At 51.7% G+C, this 11982-nt stretch overlaps 1 protein-coding gene across 1 annotated transcript in view; it reads right to left on the reverse strand.

Moving 5' to 3' along the window:
* The window catches only part of FLI1 (Fli-1 proto-oncogene, ETS transcription factor), a 131285-nt gene that overhangs the window by 54133 nt on the left and 65170 nt on the right, over positions 1–11982 (reverse strand). The window contains exon 3 of the mRNA XM_005882999.2: positions 2301–2509. Within this exon, the coding sequence (XP_005883061.1) occupies positions 2301–2509 (209 nt within the window). The remainder of the gene's footprint in view (positions 1–2300; positions 2510–11982) is intronic.

Here is an 11982-nt window from a genome sequence, read left to right on the forward strand (position 1 = left end):
GGGGGGGGGGGGGGTGTGGGGGGGGGGGGGGGGGGGGGGGGGGGGGCTGGAAGGAGAGTGCTGCTGGCTCGGCTGGAGGTGGGCGGTGCAGGTGAACGGCGGTTGGATTCAGGCTCCAACAGACAGAACTCTCCCCCAGGGTGGGATCTGGGAGCTGTGGTGGCCAGGCCTGTGTGGGAGGCTTTGCTGGATGGTATTCCTTACCTCCGGGGGGAGTGTTGGCAGCAATGAGAGGGTGCACACAGAAGCACCGCACCAGGCAGAGAGGGAGGGAGGGAGGTGGCCCCCAGGCCAGGAGCCAGCAAGCCTCGGCTCTCGGCTCTCATGCCGCTTTGCCTCCTCTGAATCCTTAGACAAGTCACTGACCCCTCCGAGCTCAGGTGTCTTTCTATGTCAGGATGGAATTCCTGTGTCTCCCTCCTAGGAGAGTGGTGGCGAGCAAGTGCTAAGATAATATGGAAAAGTGTTTGACACACTACACCCTACCTACGCTGTGAGGAACGCATGATCCTTACTGTCTATGTGGAGAGACACTCATTTAAGGGGCTTCCGGCTCAGAACCCCTGAGCCGCCCTGAAATCCGAGATGTGAGATGGTGGCCGGGGATCCCAGGGACTGGTTTTGGTTAGTGGGAGAGATGTGGTAGGTCTGGGTGTTCCCACAGGCAGGTCTGAGACCAGGGCTGTCGGGGGTAAGGTAGCGGGGAGGGTGTTCCCTCCCAGCCGCACGCACACTCCCCTCTCTTCTTTCTTTAGACTTATATCCTCCGTGGTGACTTCATCCACCTCACAGTTAAAACGCCTTAGAGAGGAAGCCTAAATCCAAATTCCAGCCCCAAAATACTATCTGAGCTTTAGTTTCCAAAGCCGTGTAGACATTTGTACCTGGATATCCTACTGATGGCTCCCAAGGCATCTCCCAGGGACGCTGACATCTCTCCTCAAAGCATCTTCGCTCTCACTTCCCGGGGCTGCTCACAGCACCATCCCTCCTGCACCCATCTAGGCTCGTCATCTTTGATCCTTTCCTCTCAGATGCTCCCCCCGCCACACACGCACACACACACACACACACACACACACACACACACACTCAATGCTACAGTACTTGCTGGCCTGAGCCCTGGTGATTACCCCTTGGACATGCCCCTCGTGTCTCTACCCCTCCTTATTTCCATCATCATCACCACGAGCCTCACTGAGAACATTCCCATTTCTTTCCTGGGATATCGCAATAATGTCTTAGCTCATCTTCCCGACTTGCCCCTTCCCACCCTCTGTGCACAATGATCGTCAGCTCACTCGTCTGCAGTCACAGCCCCGGTGACAGAAATGCCATGTCTATGTTAAAAGTCAGTCTTTGCCGTGGAATGAGTTCCATCCTTTCTCAGCCTGCCATTCGGGGCCCACTCTTCCTCTCACGTGTATCCCCTTGCACTACGGGCCCACTGGATGACCGGGTACCTCATGCAGGAGGCCAACGGTTTCCCTTTCACGCCTTTGTTGGTGGTGACCACATGACTGCCCAGCACGTTCTGAGTCCTGGTCACTATCCTGGCTCCTTCCCTCCAGCATCAGAGCTGACCCAGAGAGCAAGCCCGCGGAGAAGTGAACCTCCAGCGCTCTTTTAGACAGGAGGGAGCTGGCGCCCAGACACAGGCCGCGTGCCCAAGGGCAGCGCCAGGACTGGACCTGGGCTCCCTGCCGCCACGCCCGGTCTTCCTTGCCCCTCTGATTTTTCTCTCCTTGGACTCTCCCTCCACTTCTACGAGCACGGTCTTACCTCCAAGGGCACCACCAACTCCAAACCCACTTTCTAAGTGTGGTGTGTGCCCCCTCACACAGCCAGCCCGTGGTGTGTTCACCTGTGTCATCGGGTGGACTCTGACTCTAAGATGGTGTGGTCATGCTTGCTCCGGCGAGACCCACACCGAGGGGTCAAGGACCTTCCACAGGCCAGGGAGGGGCGTCTTGTTGCTGAGTGATCCCCGCCAGGGGTTGTACCTGGGCCTCCATAGCGTCTGCAGAGGAGGTCACGGGCCTACCCCAGGGAGCCAGGTGGGCTGGCCGGCCCTGCTCCGCCCACAGCCCTCATGTTGGTGTCTCTCACTCTCTTTTTCTCTCTCTATCATTTCACTCAGGCTCCCGGCTCAACACCAGAGAGAACCTCACCTGCTGCAGAAACCCTAAGTGCCACTTAGGTCAGAGCTGCCCACTCAGACACGGACAGCAAGCAAGCCTCCAGCCCCCCCTCCACCCCCAGCCCCTGGCCTTGGAGCCGCGCAGGCCTGGCGGGCTTACCTGGATCCATTCATGTGGTCGTACTCCCGCTTGACATTGACCCTCACCGGCTGATTAATCCACTCCTGCTGTGGCGGGAGGGGGTTGATTTTGTGGGGCTGGCCGTAGTCAGGACTCCCGGAGGCGGTCATGTCGGCCTTGGGGAGATGGGCCGCTCCGTACGTGGAGTCGAAGAGGGACTGGTCGTCGCTCACCACCGAGAGAGCCTCCTGGAGAGCAGAGGAGGAGAGAGAAAGCCCAGCGTCACTCCTGGCCCAGTGCCACTCCTCACCTGCTCTGCCTCTGAGCTGGCAGGGCGGCCCAGGCCACTCCTCGGATGCTGATTGACTCACACTTGGGGCAAGTCTACCCATATGCAAACGGGATGGTTTCTTGGCAGGTCACCCTGAGTGATGGGAGTTCAGGCATTAACGTGGGGATGGGGGGTTCCATAGGCGTGTGTTCATTTGTTGCATCTGTAGTTGGGACCCCTAGAAAGGAGGGTGGGAGCAGGAGGCCCAGACACGTGGGTGCACAGTGAGCATGGGTGGTGCTGGCACACTGGGCTCAGCCAGGCAGGAGCGGAAATGCCTCTGACCAGCTGTGGGGGGCAGTTAAGCTGGGGGGTTGGGGGTGAGAGTAAGCATTCATTTCACAGGTGAGGCCAGAGAGACCCACCCAGAGAGGTTATGTATTTAGCTCAGGGTCACACAGGGGAAGGGTGGGGCTCAGGGCTGTGGCCCTGGCTAATTTTGGTTTCTTTATCTGTAAACAGGAATAAGAATAGCTTTTTCAGAGTTGATAAGTGGGGTAAACGAGAAGACCTAGGGACAGGTGTCTAGCATGTTAAGAACTGCTCAGCAACATGCGTTAAGAGCTGTCCGGGATGTGTGAGTGTGTCTTGCACACCCAGGATTTTGATGGGAGGCCTTCTGCTCCCCGGAACAGAGGGCTTCATCAGGCGTTCTCACCGGACCCCTTGAGATGACAGCTTCCTGCCTTACTCCTGCCCAGGGATGAGGGCGGAGCCTCAGCTATGTGGATGGGAGAATCCATCCGGGGACCTTCTGAAAGAGGTTGCTATTTCCCACTCGGACTGGCCTGGCCCCTAACAGAGGTGTGTGGAAGTCATGGGCTGAGAAAGGGAGCCTTGTGCTTCCAGAAGCCTTCTACCAACCAAAGCATGAGCATGAGGTTCTCCCATTATTCCAAGTCCCCTCAAGTCACAGGGACCCCGGGTCATGGACGGGGCTGTGGGGCTCACTCGATCACAAAACTACACCAAGTGAAGATGACCATTTTCAGAAAAGAAGGTGGTAAACTCTAACTAATTATGACCTATGACTACACAATCTCCAGTTGTGAAGATGGGATGGACTAATACATGAAAAATACAGCAGTCTCTGGCACATGCTACTGGTAAGTGACACCCCATCCATGTTAGTTATGATGATTACTGGTGATCAAGTGAAGATTCTCGCGGGCTACCTGTTATGGGCTGAATTGTTGCCTTCAAATTCATCTGCTGAAGCCCAACCTCAGAGCCGCAGAATGTGTCTGTCTCTGGAAGTAGGTTCTTTAAAGGGATGGCTCACTTAAAGCGAGGCCGTTAGACGGGTCCGAGGCCAATCGGACTGGCTTCCTTGTAAGAGGAGGATATGGATGCTGAGAGACAGCAGGGACGTGTGAGCACAGAGGAGCCACCACATGGAGAGTAGCGAGAGGGCGGCCACCTGCAGGCCAGGGAGAGGCCTCTGACCCTGCTGGCCCCTGACCTTGGACTTCCAGCCTCCAGAATGGTGAGAAAATAAGCTTCTGTTAACTAAGCCACCCAGGCTGTGCTTCCAGGGCCATTCGTCTTTTGGTTATTATACCATTATCCGTATATTATCTCCATTCTACATTTCAGTTAGGGAGCAGCCCTGGCTCAACACCCCAAATCAGATTTTTGTTTTGGCTAATCCTCACTCGAGGATATTTTCCATTGATTTTTAGAGAGTGGAAGGGAGGGGGAGAGACGGAGAGAGAGAAACATCAATGTGAGAGAGACACATCGATTGGTTGCCTCCTGCATTCACCCCAACCAGAGCCTGCAACCAAGGTCCGAGGTACGTGCCCTTGACTGGAATCAAACCCGGGACCCTTCAGTCTGCAGGCCAACACTCTATTCACTGAGCCAAACCAGCTAGAGCCCAAACCGGTTTTGAACTGTCATCCAAGCCCAGTGTTATGGTTCCGAGTTGAAAGTGTGACACTGGAATCACCCAGAGGGCTGAGCCCTAGTTCATGAATTCCTGGGGTTCTACACGAGGGTGAGGCACATTCCCAACTGGGACCCCAAAAGACCCTCTCAGGGGCCAAAGTGAAGAACAGTCCCCAGTTCCACTACAAGAAGAGACGACCTTGAAGAAATCAGGTGTCGTATTCTGCTCTGACGAGGGACTTACATGCTTGGTACATCCTGCATGAATTCTGGAATTTCCAATAAAGACTTTCTTCCATCTCTCTTCCTCTACGTTAGGGGAGAAGATGATGGAATAACAAAGGCAGGAGCCCTGGGAGGCAGAGTTGGGCCTAGAGATGCTCAATGAAAGGAGAAGGATCCCTGCCTTCATTGTCCCCCCAGAGGGCAGGGCAGGAGGTAAGAACAGGCAGGAGGGTCAAGATAATGGGTCCAGCAGACGGCAAAACCACAGTTCACATTCACAGCCAGAGGCTGCAGCAAAGAACAGCTCAGGCAAAGCTGGGCTATGGAGGTGACCGCGGAGCAGGGTACACTGAGAAGGGGTCATTGATGAGACAGTGCAGATGAGGTAAAGGATACAAACGCAGTTTGAACTCATTGGGGATAGAAGTTTCCTTTAGAAGATAGGCCACAATCAAAGGAACTTGGTCATGTGGCCACATCACAGGAAGAGAAAGCCCAGGTTCACCCCAGAACCGCTCATGCTTCTGTGTGTCCCGTCTGTGACCAGGGGTCCAGCGTGCACGCTTCCCCTTGCATTTCCTTGGCGATGACATATCCCCACGGTCTTCTTGCCTTTCCCGTCCTCGCATTTCCCTGGTCAGATCGCGCTCTCTCTGAGGTTGCCAATGCTACCGCCATCCTGCCGCAACCCCTGCTCAGATACCCCCGGAGCCCCTCCTCACCGACAACAGCAAACCCATTCTCATGGGCTTGTTTTCCAGAACTCAGCTCTGCCCCAGCTGAACACCCTCTTGTCTTGGGACTCCCTGCTGTCACTCCTGTCCCAGGCTAGCTGTCCTCACTGCTCACTAAGCAAGGCCACTCAGTACACCTCTGTGTCTTAGAGTGCCTAGTCCCTGCTTGTGCCGGAGTGTCCTTTCACCCGGACACATGGCCGGTCCTTCCCACTGTGAGTGGATGAGCTCCTCACTCCCGAAACCTCCTGGTCCTGCTGTGGTTTGAGCTGAAAGCCGGGTGGGAATACTGCTTGGGTCCACACACACACACACACACACACACACACACACACGCACATGTACCACACACATTCATACACACACTCATAATCACACACGCACACACACACACACACACACACATGTACCACACACATTCATACACACACTCATAATCACACACGCACACACACACACACACACACACATGTACCACACACATTCATACACACACTCATAATCACACACGCACACACACACACACACACACACATGTACCACACACATTCATACACACACTCATAATCACACACGCACACACACACACACACACACACATGTACCACACACATTCATACACACACTCATAATCACACACGCACACACACACACACACACACACATGTACCACACACATTCATACACACACTCATAATCACACACGCACACACACACACACACACACACATGTACCACACACATTCATACACACACTCATAATCACACACGCACACACACACACACACACACACATGTACCACACACATTCATACACACACTCATAATCACACACGCACACACACACACACACACACACATGTACCACACACATTCATACACACACTCATAATCACACACGCACACACACACACACACACACACATGTACCACACACATTCATACACACACTCATAATCACACACGCACACACACACACACACACACACATGTACCACACACATTCATACACACACTCATAATCACACACGCACACACACACACACACACACACATGTACCACACACATTCATACACACACTCATAATCACACACGCACACACACACACACACACACACATGTACCACACACATTCATACACACACTCATAATCACACACGCACACACACACACACACACACACATGTACCACACACATTCATACACACACTCATAATCACACACGCACACACACACACACACACACACATGTACCACACACATTCATACACACACTCATAATCACACACGCACACACACACACACACACACACATGTACCACACACATTCATACACACACTCATAATCACACACGCACACACACACACACACACACACATGTACCACACACATTCATACACACACTCATAATCACACACGCACACACACACACACACACACACATGTACCACACACATTCATACACACACTCATAATCACACACGCACACACACACACACACACACACATGTACCACACACATTCATACACACACTCATAATCACACACGCACACACACACACACACACACACATGTACCACACACATTCATACACACACTCATAATCACACACGCACACACACACACACACACACACATGTACCACACACATTCATACACACACTCATAATCACACACGCACACACACACACACACACACACATGTACCACACACATTCATACACACACTCATAATCACACACGCACACACACACACACACACACACATGTACCACACACATTCATACACACACTCATAATCACACACGCACACACACACACACACACACACATGTACCACACACATTCATACACACACTCATAATCACACACGCACACACACACACACACACACACATGTACCACACACATTCATACACACACTCATAATCACACACGCACACACACACACACACACACACATGTACCACACACATTCATACACACACTCATAATCACACACGCACACACACACACACACACACACATGTACCACACACATTCATACACACACTCATAATCACACACGCACACACACACACACACACACACATGTACCACACACATTCATACACACACTCATAATCACACACGCACACACACACACACACACACACATGTACCACACACATTCATACACACACTCATAATCACACACGCACACACACACACACTCACACAATTGTGTTCACAATCATAATAGACAAATGGCTTTTTCTTCCCCCACCCCCTTCCCGGCCCCCAATGGTATGGAGAAAGAATTGGTGGCTGCAGGAAGTTGGGAAGAGAGAAGAGGGGTGATGAACGAAGGTTTCCCTGTCTGGCCTGCTGGGCTGAATTAGAAAACCCAATATAGGCAGGAGGAGGTCGATGAAGACCACCAAGTAGGAATAATGAATTTGGGGAGACAGGCCCCAAACAAGTTGGTTTGGGAGCTGGGTGAAAATCAGAATTGAGGAGAAAGCCCTCATGGCCTTTGCGAGGAAATAGCACCCCCTTTGGCCATTCAGGGCGGAAAGCCTTGGGGATAGAAGTTTGGTTATAACATCCATTATCCGCATAACATTATCTCCACTCTACATCTCAGTTAGAATGGAGACCAACAGACTCCCAAGACCACATTATTACTGGGACCTTGGCAAGGACACAGCGTCTTTATGGTGGGGAGGGGACCTTCTCCAAGCTGCTGTGGGGGTGGCAGACTGTGTGAGCACCGTGTCCCTGCTGGGGACCCGCCGACGTCACTGAGGGTGACAGTGTGGACGAGGGCACCAACAGGCTGCCTGTATCAGGTGAGGAGCTGCTGAGCTGGCAGACATTTCCATGACATGCTTGTAGCTATGACACATGTGTAGCTGCTGCCGCTCATGTGTGTCTTATAACAGGGTTTACTTTTACTTAAAGCTTTTAAAGGCTGCAGGCAAAACTCTTGGGTGAACTTCAAACTCTTGCAGAAATAAGTGCACTGTTGGCGTTCAAGAACTTTTCATTGAGGAATGGTTAAGTATTTAGCTTTGGGGTGATAGACTGACTATAAAAAAATACATAAGAATGAATAAACTCTCCTCTGAGTGACTATCTTCCTTTGTTTTTAATGACTTCTCTGATTGACTTTGGATTCTACACTCATCCTTTCATTCAGATGAAGGCTAGTTATTCTTTTAAAGACTTGCTGGGTCCAGGTTGTTGAGGGCATGCTACCTAAAAACAGACTTCCAAGCAGGAAATACAGGAGTGGGGGTTCCCTAATCCTGTGGGGTGCCTGGCTCTGGGGTCACTCTTTGCCCCATTAGTTGCCCCTGGGAAAGGAAGCCCTCGTTGGCTCAGTGATTAGATTTTCAGGAGCCCTGGTCCTTTGCCCTACTGAATGCTGGGAAGGCTGGGCTGGAGAGTCAGGATGCTCTGGTCCTCCAGCCAATGAGTCTTGGTCCAGAGGGAGCCACAGGGTCCTTGACTCCCAGCAGGGAAGTGGCTCAGCATATGGGCATCCCCTTTGGCCCCATTACTGGAGAGCTCAGGCCAGGGCAACTCCTGAAGTGGCACTTTAGCCCTGAGCCAAGCAGATGGCCATATGTACCCATAGAGGTGCTGATCACATTGTATCCATCTTCCTTCCCATGATCCCCTGCTGGCCCAGGCAGCCAGCAGGCATCCATGGCCAATGGGGCACTTGTCTTGGTGTGGGATCCCTTTCCTACCCAAACTGGCACCTCACTTATAATCCATCCTGTGTCCTCATTATCGAAACAGATCAATGCAGCAGGCAATGATCATAGCATTGATTAAGTACAAAACACTGTTTACTCTACATGAGTAATCTAATTTATCCCTCCCGGCAATTCTATAAGGGATATACCACTATCACCCCTATTTTTTCAGATAAGAAGATGGATATTCAGAGACATGCAGTAACTTGCTCAGGTCACACAGCAAATGAGAGTGATCTGGGATTCAAATTCAGATCTGCTGTCTGGGTACCTAATCACTACCATTCACTCGCCAATTAGAATGAACTCTTTGGGGGTAACTCTGGTGTCTCCTGTAACTAACAGCACAATCTCAGAGAGCTCTGAGTTCCAATCCAAGCTCTTTCGTGCCTCACCTGGTGCAACTTCATTTCCTCCTCTGTAGAATGGGAACAAAAATACTGCCTAACCCGATAGACTTCCAATAAAGACAAAATGAGATCACATAAGTGAAATACCTCAACCAAGTGCCTAAAGTTCCCAGGACATAGTAAAATCCTTACATTAAGAACATTTTTTAAGGACTCACAGTGCTGAGAGATGTCTTGGGGACCTTTGGGTTAGAGATGGGGACAGATAAAAGCAGTGAGATTAGCCCCTTCTCAACTGTAGCTTACTTAAAAGTAACCACGGTTGCCCAAGGTTCAAAATGAGCAAGCTTGCAGATAATAGATAGATTTTGAGATGCGAATTCAATGGGCCTTCTCGGGTCCGGAGCTGGCTTCACTCATCTGCGTCCACTGTCCTTCTCAAACCTTGCCTTGCTCCCCTGGGCCTCGGTCCACTCTCAGCTTCAGAATTCAGGCCTCTAGGTGGCACAGATAAGGCTCCATCAGATGGCCATGACAACAGGGAAGGAGGCCTCAGGGCCTAGATCATCAACATAGTAGGCGGCTAGCACCTGCTCCTATTGCTGTTCACGTATCATGTAGGCAGCAAATGCCAGAAGAGTGCTATGTGCATGGCTGTGAATCCACTAGTTTAAAACACCTCCCTTATTTTGGGATTTGCTACATACATGTACATATATATATATACATATACACAGATATATATGTATTTCTATATTCTTTTCATGTGTTATACTAGCAGATGAATCTTCAAGCATCTGTTTGCAGATTAAGTTGAAGGTTAGTTTCCATGTGCATATCAGTTAAGTGGTGGGGGATGTGGTCAGAACGTTGCCACGTGATGGCCCTGCTGATACTAACGCTGAGCAGAAGATTCTGCACCTCCAAACAGCTTAGCTGAGACAGAGATGAAAGCGCCTCCCTCCTCCCTCGCAGCAAGAGAAGGTGAGAAGTGTGCTGATGACACCCCCCCTCCCGCCATTCTATCTAGGAATCCAGGAGAGAAATTCCAGGTGCGGGAAGGATGCACACGCGATCCACAGTCATGAGCCAAATGAAGTCAGAGAAGGAAAAGTCCCAATCTTTCCTGATCTTTCCCTAATTCTCACAACTAGACTGAGTTTGATTTCCAGCACAAGATGACCCAGGCATGGCCCACCTTGCTGGAACCTTTAAGGACAGGCTCTGCGGCTGAGGAGCTGGGCTGGAGGCCAGTGGAAGGAATGTCAAAGGCAACAAGACCAAGTCCCGGCTGCTGCTCCCGCCAGTGCATCCGCCTGACTCCCAGGCCCGGCCTGGTCTGTGGAGAACTAATCTCCCAGTCAGCGGTCCTCCAGGCAGCACAAGCTTTGGCTTTTTATTAGGTTCTTTGCATAAGGACACGAAGTCCCTTCTCTTGCCAACCTGAGGGCATACGAACTTCAGCAAGATCCTCTGTCTTTTCCCTTTGGAAACCAGCAGGCTCACAGCAGTGGGCGGGGGAGGTGGGGTGGAGAGGAGGTGTTGTGGGGCAGGGGTAGTCTGGGACTGCCTCTGCAGCAGAAGGTGGCAGAAGTGACCCTGCACAACTTCCAAGACGAGGTGCTCAATGGCATCACGACTTCCACCTGCTTCCTGTTCTGTCTTGGGCCCCTAGTCCTTGGACACTGTCCACCGTGCCATGAAGAAGCCCCAAGCAGCACCAGCAGAGAAATCGCACAGAGAGGCCCACAGCGAGGGGACCTGAGGCCATCAGCCACCAGCCAGTGTCCACGGTCAGACTTGGGACTGAAGAACCTTCGGATTAAGGCTGACCGAGCTGAGGAGCGTAATAGCTCTTTTATATCACTAGATTTGGGGACCATTTATGTAGCCACTGGCTCATCTGCCCCAGGTTCATCAGCAACAAGAGAATTCATACTCAAAGGAGGCAGAAGATGGTCGTTGGGTGTCCTCAAACTGTGGGTACAGGCACCGGATGGCAGGAATCGGCACCCGGACTGACTAGGTGGGGAAGTTGAGGCACAGAGCCTAGTCTCTCTGGGTTCCTAAAGTGAGGGGACTCCATCTCAGCATCCAGACCTAAGTCCTCCGATAATCACAGCGTGGAATTACCCCCAGACACACGACAGCCAGGAAACAAACAAGGACCGTGTTTGTCAGGTGAGAAAGAATAGGACAAGGACTGTTTGACGGCAAGAAGCTTACAAAGAACTTACACAACCGTGGCCGCAATCAGCTTTCTAAAGTCTCGTCTTAGACGTGCGTGAGGATCCTCAATAGTTGAAAAGGAACCTGAGGCTTAAAGAGGCTCAGCACCTGCCTCCGGCCTCTCAGCAAGTGATGCTGCGAGTCGGCAGCCTGACTGCAAGGCTTCTGCGCTCGCCCCAGACCAGTGATGGCGAACCTATGACACGCGAACTC

The sequence above is a fragment of the Myotis brandtii genome, unplaced genomic scaffold (assembly GCF_000412655.1).
Source record: "Myotis brandtii unplaced genomic scaffold, ASM41265v1 scaffold75, whole genome shotgun sequence".
NCBI classification, from domain to species: domain Eukaryota; kingdom Metazoa; phylum Chordata; class Mammalia; order Chiroptera; family Vespertilionidae; genus Myotis; species Myotis brandtii.